Below are 16,693 nucleotides of genomic sequence, written 5' to 3'. Positions count from 1 at the left end.
TTACATCAACACTCTTAAAAAATTATGTTCTGATAATTAAGCCTAATTGCACGCTTGCAATTACATAATTACAATTGACAAGCATTAGTGTAAATTTTAGAAAATTGCTTTATCGTTTTTCAGGGTTTAGGCTTTGAGTTCAGGTTGCTGTATCTATTTTTTTCACAAAGAAGTTGTTAGATTGCGGAAATTATCTCTCTACGTTACAAAGTATCCTCTTCAAGACCTATAATATATAGCTGCAAGACCATAGTATGCCAAATTTGAACACCATTATTAGCATATCTCTAAAAGAGAGTCAATTGACTAGATTAGGTAAATGATTATGCTTGCAAATACTAATTAGTAATTATATGGCATGTGTGGGGAGGGGAGAAAGCATCAAATAATGCAAATGTGTCTTCATGTGAGATTAATTGGGAATTTAGAATCTAGAAATAGACATGGATGGATGAACCCTTGTGTCCCCCACAAAAGTTCCACAACTTCAACTCTTGAAGCAATTAAGTGGGCTCATCCACATCATCCCAATAGTCTTAATGTGCCCAAAAAAAGTGGCATAACATTTGCATCCAAGCAAATTTCTTTGGTTCTTCCTTCCTTAGGACCCATTTTGTCCCCTTATCTTCCACTTAACATTTGATACTCTTTCTTCCTCAACATGTATTTGTTTACATTCTTAGGGACATTTGATATCAAATATCATTGTCCATTCCAGATCAGCATCTCTTGCAATATTCTGATTTGAAAACATTTAATTAAACAATTATTTTGTTCATATTTTTTGTTGGGGTTGATGGGTGATGATCAGATAAGAACTCAGGGCACCTTTTGAGACTAATTGATTTTTTTAATTAATGAATTGGGGGTAGTCTTAAAAGTGGGAGAAACATCTCGACAGTAGTGGAAATGATTTTTGATGCTTTTAAGAAATGCTCTTCAAAGTATGACCATCTCTTCTAGTCAATTGACATGAAAGCAAGTGTGATAATTGCATGTGTTCACAAGACACAAGATTATGGAGGCAATGATGTAGCAAACAATGGATTTGAGAAAGGGTAACTTTTTTCTTTATAAGGGTCATTTCATTGGATCGAGGGGCGGTCCGGTACCTAAGGTACCGGACTATTGTCCTGTACGTAATCTGAGCCGTTAGATTATAATAATAAAATCAAACGGCTGTCTGACTTCCCCTCTCTCTTTTGTTTTTGTCGAGAAGTGCAGCAAAAATCCAAAAGACAAAGGAAGAAACAGATGGGTTTTCTCCTTCATCATGTCCTCTTCGCAGCTTCGCCTCCATATTTTAATATCTACTTTGCAACTGTTTTTATGTTTCTTTGATCAAAAAATTTTCTTTTAAAATTAAATTTTACATTCCTCTTAGACCTTAAATAACAATTTATTCATCTCCCATGAACAAAGAAAAACTTCAAAAACCATTACTAGATCTAAGCTTGACAAATCAGCAAAACAAGATCTACTCAAACAAACAATTATTTCTCTCTCATGAACTCTGGTGCCCGACCCTTGCATGTATTTATCTCTCATGAACTCTGGTGCCCGACCCTTGCATGGATGTATCTCTCGTGAACTCTGGTGCCCGACCCTTGCAGGTATATAAAATCGAATACGGAGTTGTCGAATGTAGATCTGTTCAAACAAAATTGGTCTCTCTCTTGCCAGGGAAGAGGGAGGAAAGGATGGATCGCCGATTGAATTTTTTGTGAACGGAGAATAAGAGAGAGAGTAAAGGAAAGGAGAGAGGCATCTGGAGAGGAGAAAAAATTTTAGTCAAAAAAAGTTAGACCGTTGGATTTGGTTTTTGAAATCCAACCGCTCATATTACGTACAGGACGATAGTCCGGTACCTTAGGTACCGGACCGCCCCTCAGTCCCATTTCATATAAGCTAAAAGTTGAGCCGTAGAGTCTACACAGATAAGTTTTCTCATATGATGATATAGTAAATTAGGCCAAATCTTAACTACGTGTGACCTCAATAATATTGAGTGAGATAGACATCGTAAATTAGGACAAATCTCAGCTCAATGGTACACATATATGGCCAATCCCTCAATCCTTACTTTGCTATGCATCATGATTTCTTTAATATTTAACACAATGAAATGACACCAGAGACCAAGAAAGAAAGAAAAGAAAATCTACTTTCATTTATCCATGTAATTATTTTGTCCAGGTCAGGTCCATGATGCCTCTTCTTTTGCACTGTGTTTTCCCTCCTTACAAGATGTTCCTTTTGGTACAGTAATAGCATATTCTTATAACTTCCCAATAGACAAATCTTTCATTATTCTTACCTACCTGTCACTGTTGACTGGTTTCCTCAAAAATAAACCTAATTTTCATAATCTGAATAAGCAATTGCAATCACCAAGAAAATAAGAAGACATAAGGAGACATACATACATACACACATACATAGAAGATTAAGGTCGGTCTCCCAAGTACATACATTTTGGTCCCCCTTCCACTTGTTCTTAAACTCAAACTCTTTTGATCTCTCTCTGTGGTCCTGTGCAGTGAGTCTTGAAGTATAATAACAGGCTTACCAAGCATCACAATAATGCTGGCATTTTGTCATGCCTACTATGCATCACTTTGTCCTATCTCCTGTCTGCATTCCAGAATTTTACGGGTGATGGTAAACAATTCCCGCGCACAAAACTCTCACAATGATACGCATGTTAGCGACTGCAAATATTTACGTATATGACTTGTTCAGTCACACTCACCGCTTTTTGCCGCTCATCGACTGGTCTTATTCCATCAATTTGCAGCTATGGAAAAGCTGCCTTGCTGAGTCTGGTTTCACACAAATGCTCAGGCATTGCTGATAAGAATGACTGTACTGTATGGTATAATTTTTCAACTAAGTGAAGAATAGGAGAGGACAAGGTAGAAACTGATGTGTCATATTCAATCTCCAAACATGTATGTACCCTCTTGGATCTAACAAAACAGAATCCAAAGCTGAGTTTCTCTTCCTCTTTTTCAAACGTACGCTTTCTATGTAAAAGCAAATTTGTGATGTAAAACACAACCAGTTTTATCCATACAAAAGCTCCTCCATTTTTCCACTACAATAATATGAAACACCAAACAATCAACTACAATTTCTAAACTGTTGATCACCTAATCACTATGTGAAGCATTCTTGTTTTAAGTGCACTAATATGATGTAGAAAAAAAATGGTGGATATGGGGACGGGCAAAGAGATTCCCACCTCAAACCCACCTCGATGACATCCCTAAACTACTATCTGAGTCTTCACATATGTTTTTGGGTTAGAAAAGAAATGGGTTAGGATAGATAAGGCGGACTGTTTAGGAAATTGGGCTCAACATAATTATATTGGGCCATTAAGGTGGGCTAATAAGGAAAGGAATGAGACTGGGTTGGGTTGGGTTAGGGTAAGAAGACGGCCCATTATATTGTTTACTTTGCGAGTTCCTTCGTTCTTCAATTTCTGCCTCCCCGTCCCTGTTCGCAGTCGCAGCTCTTGCCCTCTCTTCCTCTCTGTCTCTCTTATGCGCTTATCAGTCTCGCTTGCGCTGGTGCCCCAAGTCCCTAACCTTCTATTTGTATAAACCGTACGTCAGTCTATTCAGTGATTGAGGGAGACGCAGAGAGAGATGGGGAGTGAAAACGAAGCTAAGGGGAACAAAAGGAAGAAGGAGAGGAAGCATAAGAAGCCCAAGAAGGGAAACACGGAGCTTGTTCTGAATGGTATTCAGTCTCCTTTTTTTCTTTCAGTTGGGTGTGACATAGCTTTGTTGCCTTTTGTTTCATTCAATTATAACAAAATGTTTTTGGGTGTTGAAATTAGCGTTCTTTCATACTATTTGATTTCTTCTATTGGTGATTTATCGGTTTAATTTATGTTTTGGGTTTGCTTTTGATTTCTGTATTCATCTTCATGTGGGTTCTTTGGTTTTGTATTGCCGTTGGGTTTTGCAAATGCTGGTTGAAGTATTGAACATTGTTGGAGGAGCCAAAGTGCAATAATAATTAGGCTTTCAACATATAATCTTCTCACAAAAATGAAAAAGGTTCTCTTTACAAGTTTGATGTTCTGAATCTGATTTAGTGGGTTCCGGAAACTAATTCCTCAATTGTGTCTCGAACCCTAATTTGATAAGAGAAAGCAGCAATTATTTTTTCTGAAGGCAGACAAATGTCTTGTCTTTTCCAACTACAAGGTCTGTGCACATTTTTAAGGATGTTCGTCTCCTTTCTGGAATGGCATCTTTCTAGGAATGATGATGTTTGTTTACCTTATAATAAAGCCATTAATTTATGTTACCATTTAAGTAATTGAAATTTCATAATAGCCAAGGTATTTGGGGGGTTAAAAGCAGAGAGGTATCTTGGCTTTATATTTAATTAATGTAGACACATATGTGAATATCTCCTCGGATTTAGCGACATTTCGATTACAAAACCTATAATTGGTATGTTGGTTAAGTGATACACTTGCTAGAATGAAGTTTATCTTTTGCGTTTTTTCAGATGGAACGTTGAATAAAAATAAAGGAGAATATGCAACTAGTAAACCATTGGAGGAGAAGAAGAGGAAAAGGAAGAAGGGAATCAATGATGGTGCTGAAAAAGCAATTCATATCGGTGAAGAAGGTGAAAACTGTTCAGATGTAAAATTTACTTGAAAATGGGAAAAATGCTTGCTTAGTTAATGTCTACTACTTATGTTGTTTCAGAAGATAAATCAATCAAAGCAGCAGAAGAAAAGAATGAGAACAAGTCAAGGAAAAAGAAAAGAAAAGGGGAGAAGAGAGTTGATGATGAGATCGGCAAAAATGAACAGTGTGGTGCCAAAGCTGTTTATAGTTTGGAAGAAAAAAATTGTGGTAATGAAATTCTATATTTTGGCTATAAATAATATACTTTGGCAAACAGATCTTGCTTATTTTTTAATACATTTTGATATCTTAAAGGGCTCAGCCTACCTGATGTTGGAATGGAGATGAGAACTGGTAAGCCTTGACTTTCTTTTCTTATTTATACAAAATGCAGTTAATATTCTTGTTTATTCCCCAAATAATCGTGTTTTTTTCCTAATCCAAAGATAAATCCAAGGGAGCAAAGAAAAAAAGAAAGAAAGATGGTGACACAATGAAGAAAGGTGATTTGTTTCTGAAGGAAAAAGAGGACATTGACATTGACCAGGATGATGTTTATCATATTTCTTCTGGTGACGAGGACTCTTCAGCAGGAATGAAAAGTATGACTTTTGAATTGGTGACATTAATTAGTATGTAGCTTCTCATAATCTCATGGTAGACCTGTGGTAGATATTCATTTTTCTCACTGATGATCGTAGGTACATACATGTATATGTAATCCCCCCCCCCCTCCCCACCCAAGTCAATAGCTGTGTTAGTTTAAGCATCTTGTTGAATTGTGTCTGTCTTTTCCCACTTTCTCCTTTTCTCATTTATGGTCACATCAAAGTTTCTAAGATCAGTTGTATATTCCGTCTTTAATAGGCAGCTTTATAGTTAGTTCTTATTGAGAGCGTACTTTGCAGAATGGATAACGGAGTATCATCAAAGTAGACCAGGTTTGAAGGTCTTGCAACAAAGAATTGATGACTTCATAATTGCTCACGAGGAACGACTGGAACAGGTATGTTGCATTTACTGCAGAATTGGCGAGTTGACACTAAAAAGGGCAATTTTTTATTCCTCCTTTTGCTGATGCTTGTGCATATATATGCAAGCCCTGTATGGATCATGCATTCTTTGGTTCAAAATTGTAACAGTACTTTTAATTTGAATGGAATATATTTATAGAAAGGTGCATTGGTGACAGTGTTGTTGTCTCCTCGAGAAATTTTGTTGGTCTTGGGGTAAGTCATAATCAACTTGGAGCTGATTATCTCAGCTCTGATTTTACTGTGAGGAAAATAATGAATCTGTCTATATGAATTTACATTATTTTCAAATACATATGTCATCATGCATGTTCAAGTTTGAATTTTCCGACTGTTATAGGGTAGCAGACTTGCAGCTATTGCTTAATTTTTCATTCTTCCCATTATACACTGCACAGGAAAGAAAGGAAAGAGAGGCCCAAGCTGCAGAAGGGGGATGGACTGTTGTTGTGCATCACAAAGGAAGGAAGAAGACCACAGATTCTGAAAGTGGGATTGCTGTGGGCTCTGTTGCCCAGGCCGCGGTGGAGGATAAGATGACCAAGAAGAAGAAGAAGGAAGTAGTTGGGCTTGATTTCTATCGGTTCAAGAAAAGAGAAGATCGAAGGAATGGTATGATGACTTTTACTTGCTCTCTCTCTCATTCTCATTGAACACTGAATTTTAAAGCAAAGCGCTGATGTGCATTTTGTTGTTGCAGAAATTTTGACACTTCAAAGCAAGTTTGAGGAGGATAAAAGGCGGATACAGCAGATGCGAGCAGCTAGGAAGTTTCGACCTTACTGAATGTTCTCTATTAGCTGAAACTTTTTTTTGTGTGGTCACAAATGAGAAGGCAAGTACTCATAAATGGGAGGATGAGATCTTACTTGATATTATTCTGCATGTTTTTGTACTCTCTATTTGACAAGGAGGAGTATATGGCTACAATTTTGTTGATTAGAGTTTCTCCATTACTCTATATTATCCCTTTTAGCACTAAAATTCGGCATATCTTACAGCATATATGCTCTCTTTTTCCTATCTTTAATAGGTTTAATAGGTAAGACGAGGAGACCGAGGTTAACATCTCAAACTAAATATCCAGTTCAAGAGCAAAATATAACCGAAACTGTCCACAAGTCCATTTCCAATGGCAAAAGAGTATTTTTCATCCCTCAATTATTAATTGGGTTTCATTTTCGTCCCTTGACTCTCTTTTTTTCCTTTTTTGTCTCTCAACTATGAGAAAGTACCATGTTTATCCCTCGAATAAATCTGACCATTGAAAAATCTTACGTGACGTCATATTATTCGTCAAATCAGGTTTTTCTCAACTTCAACCTCACTTAAAAGGACGAAAATGATACTTTTCAATAGTTGAGGGACGTAAATGAGAAAAAAAAAAACTTCAAGACAAAAATGAAACTCGCCATCTAATTGAGGGACGAAAAGTATCTTTTTGTCCATTCCAAACATTCACCAAAATGAATGATTAAGGGAACACTGACATATAATCAATTAGACTAATCCATAACTTCATCATCATCAGGCCATCAACAAAGAAAGATAACAACACTCATTAAAATAATTGAAAAACAACTTACAAAATTGAAAAACCCGGCACATAACATAAAGTTGCTTACATAAACCAAATTTAGTCTTGCTAACAAAGGAGATCATGGTAGCATCACCTATGGCAGGACCATGCCCTCATACTTAAGAACATAACCCCACAACATTTATTCATATAAAACGATTGAAATTAAAAACATCACGAACATCAGATTCAGAGCTATTTCGATTCAACTTCCTCGTCCTTCTCGTCCTCGCTCCAGCCTCCTTTCAATGTAGACCTGGGAGATAACTGGTCCGCAACCTTTGCGAAGGTCTGGTAGATGATAGACCCACCCTTCCCCATCACTTCACAGCTCCTTTGATCAAAACAGTATCCCTTGAAATCCATAAGGAACCTGGCTCCAAGATCTTCACCAACCACATCAGAATGCAGTGCAACAGAGAAATCTGTAGGTTGGAAGCATGCCAACACCCTCTCAAGCAGCTGGGTCAAATCCACTACTTTAAAATCATAACCCACAGCCTCAAAGCTAGCGTAGCTGAAACCATCTTCTGGTGTCACATGGATAGTAGAAATTGCACCTTGTTGGATGCTGTTCATGGAGTAACCGCAAGGTTCAAAATCAAAATCACATATATCTGATTGTGGAAGAATTTTCCTAATCCCAGAAGCTTCGGTCATAGCAGCTGCAGAACTTGCATTTGTTTTGTAGAAGACAGATGCACTCTTTCTGTCCAATCCAGTCATGCACACCTCCAAAGTATAAATTGGGTCACAATTGGAACTAGCTCCAGCACAAGCAGAATAAACATGCCACTTCTGAGATTTATCAGAACAGCCCATCACATAAGCCTTGCTATCCAACCCAAGTTGGCTGAAATGACTGTCAAGAACAGCAACTTCCTCAGAGAAGCTACGGTGTGGAAATGGCTGAGCCCCTGGAAACGTAAAGCTCCCACGAGTGTAACTCACAGATTTTACCCTTAGGGAAAGGTAGTCAGCCAACTTAAGGATGGCTGGTATTGAAAGAAGTAACTTTGTAGTGCCACAGGTCTTGATGATAAGTTTGTAAGGGTACACAAAGAGGCTAGATTCCGAAAGTACGTAAGAATCAACTTCATCATTCACCAGAGAGGCAACAATTGTGCATTCAGCAGGGTTTAGAATCTCTTCCAGCTGATTCCTGGACAAGGCACTGAAGCCAATCCCTCCAGGATCAGCAAAGACGCCTGGCTCAAAAAAAGAAATTTCAAGCCTCTTTTCATAGCCTTCAAATCCAATTGCAGAGACTGGCAAGGCCATTGTATCGTAAAGAAACTATCACGACGCTGGAGAGTATGAGAGGAGGGCGAGAAACAGAAGAAAATAAAAGAGGACAACAGTACGATTGCAGAAATATAAAACTCAGGAGTTATATCAAGCCACAGAAATCTCAGGATGGCTTCCTCACACACTGCACAAAGAAAAATTAAATATTAGAATACAAAGGCATCTATCTATACGGAGAAATAAGCAAAATAAATAGCTAAGGTATTAAACTCACGTTAGAGTAAGCAGCAGATCGGAATTTCTTGATGCCACCGTTGGGTCGAATGTCTTCAATGCTGTAACCGAGAGGAGCTTCGTAGAATAAGGATTTACTACTACTACTAGACTTTTTACCACCTTTTGTTTCCATTAGATCATTCAGTATGCCTGCAAGAAAACAAACAGCAAGATGAGTCAACTAAAACCAGAAAAGCTGGCACCAGAAAGATGCAACCCACCAACATATTCAAAGAAAACTACACACCATGCCATAAGCAGAAAAATCAATATGCATGATAAACTGAAGGTACATATACAACAACATCTAAAGTAAACAATAACTCAACACATACTCTGAAATAACATTCATATCCAAAACTGCTGACTGCTGAATAGATTGAACATATCACCAGAATGATAAAGTTTCCAAATATGCATATATAAGTTACAAACATCAGAAACAGGCGAACAAATCACACGAATAAATAATGAGATCCGTACAGCTATACATACACATTTATATATCTATGCATATATTACTACGTAGTCATCCATATACACCAACAGATCAAGACACCCATTCGAAACCATTAAAAACATAGAATCCAAATCCACAAGGAAATCAAATAAAGATCAAGAAAAGCGTGTACCAATAATATATGAATTTGAGCAAAAACCGTAAGCCCCTTGATCCCCTTCTTATTCTTCAATCAAATCCATGAAATTTAAAACAAACCAAACAACTCAGCACACAATAAACAACACAACCATAGGTTCATAACAAGAATCAACAAAAACTTACTACGGAACTTACCGATTTCAAGATTCAAAAGAAACAGCACCGCAAGCTTATACGAGAAAACGCAATCGATTCCAAATCGAGAACCCTAAAAATCGCAATCGAGAGAGAATTGTGGATAACGAGTTCGATAAGCTTTATGCTGGCGGCTGTTGAGAGAGGCGAAGGGGTGCTTTATATAGTGTAATTCGGGTTCGAAAGGGTATGTTCAAGCGTCACCGACTGACACGGCTTTTGGACAAAATGACGGTCATACCCTTCTGCGTCCGACTTTTTGACTGGAAAATTATACGCCGCCAGATGTTTGGTTTCAATCATTTTTGTACTCAAAAGGCCACACGTAATTGTAGGGGTACTCTTGGTATTACGTATGCTCGTGATAAAATGGGGTCGGGGATAATATGTTATTTGATCGGACGGTCAGAAACAAAGCATCGTTAATTGGACTCTCTATGTGGAACAAGTAGGAAAAGTAGGAAATTATATCCTCAAATTAGCAATTTAGATCTATAAATAGAAGGAAAAAAAGGTTTATATTTGGTAATTACTTGTATACATTTTTTTTTTAAATACCGCTTAGAAATATGTTTCTTATTCGATTCTTGAACATACATATGTTTAACCCAATCGATTATCAATCGAGCTACCTTTCATTGATGTAATTACTTGTATACATAGTATATTCTGTTTAAGCATCACATACCAAAGCCATTGTACCTATACATATAAATGAACATGGAACATATTTTGTTGATTCAGAATCAAAGAACGTGAAACTTTTTAAAGCAAAAGCTTCTTAGCCACCCAATTATGTCTAAATTAGTTGCGAATGCATCCTTCCAATTAGGAAACCCAAGTTTAACTCTTCACATTAACGCCACTCATCAAATACTTAGGGAGAGTAGAACGATCTAAAAATATTCGAGATTTACATGCATCAAAGTTCCTAATTATAAGATCGATGAAATTCCCGGCCTTTGATTGTCCACGTGTGAGGCTCGGCATTTCATTTCCAAACTCAATTACAACCAAGACCAAGAGAAACCACATGCATATATCCTTCTTGCATGGGAATAGGTTCGTGGGGGTACCTAAATTCAAAAGGTGCTTTTGACATACGAAAAAAGACTTCTGATTGACAATTAAAGATGCGTTAAGAGTTAGTTTTTGTCATGAAAAAAGTTCATCGTCATCGCATTCACATATACTTCTTGTCACAAATCATCAATTCAAAAGGGACGTAGACCGAACAAAACTGACCAAGTCAAATTTTGTGAACTAGAGATTGAGAAAGATCTATACTAACTTGTCTTTTGATGGGACCATAGTGATGGGTTTGTCCTATGAGCATTATTTATGATTCAAACCGAACATTCAACCTCAACCGAATACCCCCATGATCATGTAAAGGGATGTGCATCAATGTGACAATGTCAACTGAAATTTGTTGTGAGTTTGATTCTCAATGGGAACTAGGAACCCACATGATTACTGACTAAGTTTTGACCAAATTTACATTGTTGACAAATGGAAAAGTTTTGCGTGGACCTGACAGCCCAATCAGTTTTCGGCCCAAACACTTAATTGTCTGTCAATCTTAACGCAAGCCCAATTAGATAGTCCAACTAGAATCCCTGGAAAGCCCAATTAGTAGTTAGTAGATGAACATTTCAAAGGCTAGCCCCTCTCAATTCGCAACCAACTTTGAAAGTCAATCATATATATCATCTCCAGCTTCCCTAAACCAGAGGACCAAATCCTTTCATTTGATAATGTCAGCTGACACGTGTCAACAACCCAATGCAAGATGGCATCACATGACACGTGTCAAGCATTGGACTGGCAGTGGTTTCCCATAAATCCCCCCACAAGTCAGTTCCAATTCACCAAATCAAGTTAAAGGAGTAGTTTGATTCACTTCCTTGTGAGATTTTAGCAGAAAGATGAATGATTCTCAGAGCGCAGGTTTCCAAGCTGGGCAGGCCAAAGGCCAGGCACAGGAGAAGGGCAGCCAAATGATGGACAAGGCTAGCAATGCTGCCCAATCTGCCAAGGAATCATGCCAAGAGGTAAAACACATTCATACAAATACATACATACATATATACATCACATACACATGTAATGCACCTTTATATTTTGAAATTGTATTGCAGGCTGGACAGCAGATGCAGGCTAAAGCACAAGGGGCAGCTGATGCTGTCAAGAACAGTGTTGGGATGAACAAATGACTGCTGCTGATCATCTTCTCCCTGGACTCTGTTTTTCAAGTTTTTTAATCTTCTATATATGGAGCTGTTATTGATCTTCATTTTGAAATAAGAGTATTTTTGGGTTTTGGTTACTATTCACATATGAAATGCATCTATAGAATGTGATGCAAATACACCCACTTCTCATATTTACGGTTCAATAAATCAATACTGATCAATCAGATCTGCGAGGAAATTTGTAAAAATTTTGACTCCAGAACCTAATCAATCCAGTACTTTTCCGTCACTCAAAATTCCAGGAAAATATGCCAGAATCAATCAAACACAGAAAAAAAAAAAAGTTATGTAGAAGAGTTTAGTTTCCAGTCCTTGCGCGCATTGCCAAATAACCTTTTCCTACTAATCAATCTTAACAATTTCGATCCTTCCGACCTTCCCAATCTCGTTTTAAGTCACTTGATGGGCCTCGTCAACCCAGAGCTGAGGGGTACGTACCCCAATCCTGTACGTAGGGAGTGTATCCTATCCGATCTGAATGATCGAATTTGTCCGACTTGAATTAAACTATGTTAGAATATAAGTTATATCTCCTGTTCAAAATCGGATTCAAACACAACAAATCTTGTCTAAATCTTAATTCGAATTAGGTTATTGTCTAGTTTAATTTATTTAAATTTAAAGTAATCTGAATTTGATCAATTAAATACATTGGAAATACAATCCAAATTTTAAGATTCACGCACGTGAATATTTTATAAACACATGGGCTCCGTTTGGCAGAGCGGAAAAATTGATTTTCAATGCTAGCGGGAATGCTGTGAAAAATATGCTGAGCTTAAAGCTGTGAAATATGCTGTGAGGTGTTTGGTGAACTAAAAACTGACGCTAGCGGAAAAATGGTTGAAATAAAGTATTATAATATTAGTTTTTTTTATATTTATATTAAAAGTAATCTAATAAATATAATTCTTATTAAAATTAATTTTAAGTATTAATTTAATTAATCAAATATAATTTATATTTAAAATTAATTTGAAGTATTTTTTTAATTAATCAACTTAATTTTTTTATATTTATTGTATTTTTAATTTACATTTAATTAATAAAATTAATTTTCTTACATTTATTGTATTTTTTAATTTATCATTATGTATTAAAATTAAACACCTATAAAATTAAAAGTCTTAAATATAAATATTTTATTAGTATTTTTAAGTTTTAATTAATTTATTTCAATATTAAATTTACTGTTATAATAATTATAACTGCATAAATATAATAAATTCATAATTTTTATTAGAATACATAAACATAAATATAAATATTTTTATTAGAATACATAAATATAAATATAAATATAATTAATTCATAATATTTAAATCATTAAATAGTAATATTTTATATTAAAGTGTGGGACCCACACATTTAAAATTTTAAAAATAACTGCTGCAGCTTTTTGGCGTGGGACCCACGCCAAAAAGCTGCAGCGTTTTATCCGCTGAAGAAAGAAGCTCCCTTAGGGAGCTTCTTTTCCGCTAACGAAAATGTGCCGTTTGGCAGTGCATTGGCCTCCAGCGGATCCGCTGTGGCCGCCGCCCTGCCAAACAGGCAGATGATGGGACACTTGGAAGACTTATGATGTGGCATGGACGGACAAGCTCACATATGAGAGAACTACTATAACTCATTTGGGCCACTTGATGGGCTTCGGACTTTCGAGCCCACAAAAGTCAACGGCTCTCATTCATGAGCATTCATTGTTCATTGAACATAATTTGCTCACGTTTTATGGTCCCAAAAAGTGGCAAAGTCTAGAAAGACGTATTGGTTTAAGACTCTTGAGCAAGTCTGAGCTGCTCTTGATTCATCAGTTCTACTCTGGCATCTCTTGGAATGGCCACTTACTCTATTTTCTCTACAAACCCAACTCCCATTTTTTCTGGTTCTTCAAGCATCCAAATCCAAGGTAATAAAAATCCCATTAGTTTTTTTTTTTTTTTTTTTACTTGTTTGATTGTTTAAAGCAATTGTTCCGTGTTTTGATGCAAACCCATGTTATATCTGGTTTGAATTTGTTGTATGCAGTGTATGATTGCTTGTTGACAGAAATCTTTGGGTTCTGGTGAACTGATCGATTTTGAGTGCTTTTGTTTAGAGGTTTTTTCTGTGTTCATTTGTGAGGAGCGTCTGTGTCTATGGGGGTTCATCTGTAGCTCCTTTTTGATGAGGTTTTGTATTGGTAATCAAATGGGTTTTGTTGGGGCTTTAGTCCTTGCCGGTTTCAATTATTCTTTTGTTGGGAGAAGTTTAGATGTGTGTTTTCAAGCTATTCTGATTGGAGATGGTGCTTAATGTGATTGCATTGGTTCTGTAAATGAAGAGGGTTCATGTTTTCAGCAGCTCAAAACAAACATGCTAAGATAGGGTTCAGGTGATGTGTAGTAGAAGGGCTCCTTTATTGAAACAAATACTTTGATTTCTTAGTGTTGCTGCAAATTTAATGGCGCGAGAGTTATTTTTAACCGAATGGGATTCACTGGCTCAATGAAGTTACAATGAACTATTTTTGCATTTTTTTGGATCCAATGCCTATGTTTTTAATGAGTTGGTGATATTCTTCTTTGAAACAATAGTGACATCCTGACTTGCTTTAGATCCTTTGTCGAATAATCAATGGCTGGGGTGTATTTCATTGAAGATGAAGCCGATGCATCTACGTCGCTCAAATGGGTGTAGATTGAGAACAAGAGCAGCTTTAAGTGATGATCTAAAAGCCTTTGAAGTTCCTTGTCAATGGTACAATCTAATTGCAGATCTTCCGGTGAAACCTCCTCCCACTCTGCATCCCCAAACTTTCGAACCAGTTAAACATGAAGATTTGTCTCCTCTTTTTCCCAATGAGTTGATTAAGCAGGAGGCAAGCAATGAGAGGTTCATAGATATCCCAAATGAAGTTCTTGATGTTTACAGGCTTTGGCGCCCGACTCCTCTGATTCGGTAAACTCTTTATAACTATGTTTATTCGGAATGTACGTCTCTTACATGCTAAGACTCAGTTTGTGTATTCCAATTAAATAGAGCGAAAAGATTGGAGAAGCTTCTTAACACCCCTGCCAGAATTTACTACAAGTATGAAGGAACTAGCCCTGCTGGATCGCATAAGCCCAACACGGCAGTCCCACAAGTGTTCTACAATGCACAGGAAGGCATCAAGAATGTTGTGACTGAAACTGGAGCGGGGCAGTGGGGGAGTGCTCTAGCTTTTGCCTGCAGCTTATTTGATATCAGCTGCGAGGTATAATCCTAAACATATTTATGATCTGGTTAAGTTGAACTGGGTTATCATTCAAATTTGCTGACCAAACCTGGATATCGTCGTGTGCATCTCTAAAGGATATACCTCGCTCTGCATAATGCTTGTGTATCAAATCAAAAGTAGAATACATACTTAGGTTATATCCTGTTTTGTAAAATGAAATCCGATTATATTATCATGCTCCATTCGTATTTAGTCTTGTGAGTTGAAGGATTTCAGTCATAGTTGCACAAATTTCTGCATTTTATATTTCTGTGACTCTCTACGATGTAAAGCTGTTGATCTCTTGTATTGAATGTACTTACAGGTATGGCAAGTTCGGGCTTCTTATGATCAGAAACCATATCGTAGATTGATGATGCAGACATGGGGAGCAAAGGTTCATCCTTCTCCATCAAGCATTACTGATGCCGGACAGAAAATTCTTCAGATGGATCCATTGAGCCCTGGAAGTCTTGGAATCGCTATATCAGAAGCGGTTGAAGTTGCAGGTAAAAATGCTGATACAAAATACTGCCTAGGGAGTGTGCTCAATCATGTTTTGCTACACCAGACTGTTATAGGCGAGGAGTGTCTTAAGCAGATGGAGGCTATAGGTGAAACACCTGATGTGATCATAGGTTGCACCGGTGGTGGATCAAATTTTGCAGGGCTTACTTTTCCTTTCATTCGGGAGAAGCTCAACGGGAAAATCAACCCTGCCATTAAAGCAGTTGAACCTACAGCGTGTCCTTCATTGACAAAAGGGGTTTATGCGTATGACTATGGCGATACAGCTGGGATGACTCCATTGATGAAGATGCATACGCTTGGACACGATTTCATTCCTGACCCAATTCACGCTGGTAATAAACATATCTTGTTAACACGAGAAGTTCACATTTTCTGAATTGTTCTTCAATGATGCCTTTTTCATTATTACAGGAGGATTACGCTATCATGGTATGGCCCCGTTGATATCACACGTCTATGAGTTGGGTTTCATGGAAGCAACAGCAATTCCGCAAACTGAGTGCTTTGAAGGTAATTCACTCCTCTTCATATATTCTAGCTTTTCAATTGAGAATTACATGACAAGAAGCTGATTTTCATTATGTGAACATATACTTGTAGCGGCAATTAAATTTGCTAGGACTGAAGGAGTAATACCGGCACCAGAGCCTACCCATGCAATAGCTGCAACCATAAGAGAAGCAATCCAATGTAGAGAGAGTGGAGAAGCAAAGGTTATCCTAATGGCAATGTGTGGCCATGGCCATTTTGACCTTGCAGCTTATGAAAAGTTCTTGCAAGGAAATATGGTTGACTTGTCATTTTCAGAGGAAAAGATACAAGCTTCATTGGCCAAAATTCCTAAATTGGTGCCATAAGGTGTCTTCTATATAAGTATTGAAGGAATTTGCAGGTACTGAATTCAAATGAGACACTGTTGTAACAATTTTGGGGTACCTTTTGTTTTTTTTTTCCCCCCTTAAAGAGTTCTGTAAAACCTGAGATGTTACTTATCTGCAATCTAGTAGTTTGTTATTGATGAAAATTTCGAGTTTAATCACGGAGTAATAGCTCAGTTGGTTATATCTTTGCGTTT

General features: G+C 37.2%; 4 protein-coding genes across 8 annotated transcripts; 3 read left to right on the top strand and 1 right to left on the bottom strand.

Moving 5' to 3' along the window:
- The first annotated feature begins 3,484 nt into the window (after positions 1-3,484).
- Positions 3,485-7,337, top strand: LOC119993145 (ABC transporter F family member 4-like). 4 transcript variants are annotated; one of them, XM_038840097.1, is made up of 8 exons: positions 3,485-3,747; positions 4,531-4,653; positions 4,740-4,886; positions 4,974-5,012; positions 5,105-5,260; positions 5,567-5,664; positions 6,091-6,304; positions 6,393-7,337. In XM_038840097.1, the coding sequence occupies exons 1-8, from the start codon at positions 3,654-3,656 to the stop codon at positions 6,476-6,478; spliced, it is 957 nt and encodes a 318-aa protein (XP_038696025.1). In that variant the 5' UTR covers positions 3,485-3,653; the 3' UTR covers positions 6,479-7,337. The 4 variants fall into 4 exon arrangements, with proteins under 4 accessions (XP_038696025.1, XP_038696024.1, XP_038696023.1 ...); XM_038840096.1 differs by having other exon boundaries at positions 4,737-4,883; XM_038840095.1 differs by having other exon boundaries at positions 4,737-4,886.
- LOC119993147 (S-adenosylmethionine decarboxylase proenzyme-like) lies at positions 7,234-9,702 on the bottom strand. The gene is made up of 5 exons (XM_038840099.1): positions 9,592-9,702; positions 9,428-9,495; positions 8,794-8,945; positions 8,688-8,703; positions 7,234-8,554 (listed from the first exon to the last, which is right to left on the bottom strand). Exons 3-5 carry the CDS (start codon positions 8,926-8,928, stop codon positions 7,467-7,469), a joined length of 1,239 nt encoding a protein of 412 aa, XP_038696027.1. The 5' UTR covers positions 8,929-8,945; positions 9,428-9,495; positions 9,592-9,702; the 3' UTR covers positions 7,234-7,466.
- Positions 9,703-11,479: 1,777 nt separating this feature from the next.
- Positions 11,480-12,007, top strand: LOC119992445 (stress-induced protein KIN2-like). Its single transcript, XM_038839129.1, has 2 exons — positions 11,480-11,645; positions 11,733-12,007. The coding sequence occupies exons 1-2, from the start codon at positions 11,520-11,522 to the stop codon at positions 11,805-11,807; spliced, it is 201 nt and encodes a 66-aa protein (XP_038695057.1). The 5' UTR covers positions 11,480-11,519; the 3' UTR covers positions 11,808-12,007.
- Positions 12,008-13,565: 1,558 nt separating this feature from the next.
- On the top strand, positions 13,566-16,680 carry LOC119993879 (tryptophan synthase beta chain 2). Of its 2 annotated transcripts, none has more exons than XM_038841182.1 (6): positions 13,566-13,755; positions 14,444-14,786; positions 14,868-15,084; positions 15,413-15,950; positions 16,030-16,128; positions 16,219-16,680. In XM_038841182.1, the coding sequence occupies exons 1-6, from the start codon at positions 13,683-13,685 to the stop codon at positions 16,473-16,475; spliced, it is 1,527 nt and encodes a 508-aa protein (XP_038697110.1). In that variant the 5' UTR covers positions 13,566-13,682; the 3' UTR covers positions 16,476-16,680. The 2 variants fall into 2 exon arrangements, with proteins under 2 accessions (XP_038697110.1, XP_038697111.1); XM_038841183.1 differs by having other exon boundaries at positions 13,625-13,755; positions 14,423-14,786.
- Positions 16,681-16,693: the final 13 nt, after the last annotated feature.

The sequence above is a fragment of the Tripterygium wilfordii genome, chromosome 23, assembly GCF_013401445.1.
Source record: "Tripterygium wilfordii isolate XIE 37 chromosome 23, ASM1340144v1, whole genome shotgun sequence".
Classification (NCBI taxonomy): Eukaryota; Viridiplantae; Streptophyta; class Magnoliopsida; order Celastrales; family Celastraceae; genus Tripterygium; species Tripterygium wilfordii.
The sequence above is the reverse complement of the archived record's forward strand: the minus strand, read 5'-3'. Positions and strand labels throughout refer to the sequence as shown.

What these genes read in the sequence shown, in the direction of transcription:
- LOC119993145 (XM_038840095.1), top strand. Translation starts at nt 3,654, where the DNA reads ATGGGGAGTGAAAACGAAGCTAAGGGGAACAAAAGGAAGAAGGAGAGG. An exon ending in TTTGGAAGAAAAAAATTGTG is followed by an intron (nt 4,887 to 4,973) that starts GTAATGAAATTC and finishes GATATCTTAAAG; the next exon opens with GGCTCAGCCTACCTGATGTT. An exon ending in AAGAGAAGATCGAAGGAATG is followed by an intron (nt 6,305 to 6,392) that starts GTATGATGACTT and finishes TTGTTGTTGCAG; the next exon opens with AAATTTTGACACTTCAAAGC.
- LOC119993147 (XM_038840099.1), bottom strand. Translation starts at nt 8,928, where the DNA reads ATGGAAACAAAAGGTGGTAAAAAGTCTAGTAGTAGTAGTAAATCCTTA.
- LOC119992445 (XM_038839129.1), top strand. Translation starts at nt 11,520, where the DNA reads ATGAATGATTCTCAGAGCGCAGGTTTCCAAGCTGGGCAGGCCAAAGGC. An exon ending in CCAAGGAATCATGCCAAGAG is followed by an intron (nt 11,646 to 11,732) that starts GTAAAACACATT and finishes ATTGTATTGCAG; the next exon opens with GCTGGACAGCAGATGCAGGC.
- LOC119993879 (XM_038841182.1), top strand. Translation starts at nt 13,683, where the DNA reads ATGGCCACTTACTCTATTTTCTCTACAAACCCAACTCCCATTTTTTCT. An exon ending in CGCCCGACTCCTCTGATTCG is followed by an intron (nt 14,787 to 14,867) that starts GTAAACTCTTTA and finishes CCAATTAAATAG; the next exon opens with AGCGAAAAGATTGGAGAAGC. An exon ending in TATTTGATATCAGCTGCGAG is followed by an intron (nt 15,085 to 15,412) that starts GTATAATCCTAA and finishes ATGTACTTACAG; the next exon opens with GTATGGCAAGTTCGGGCTTC.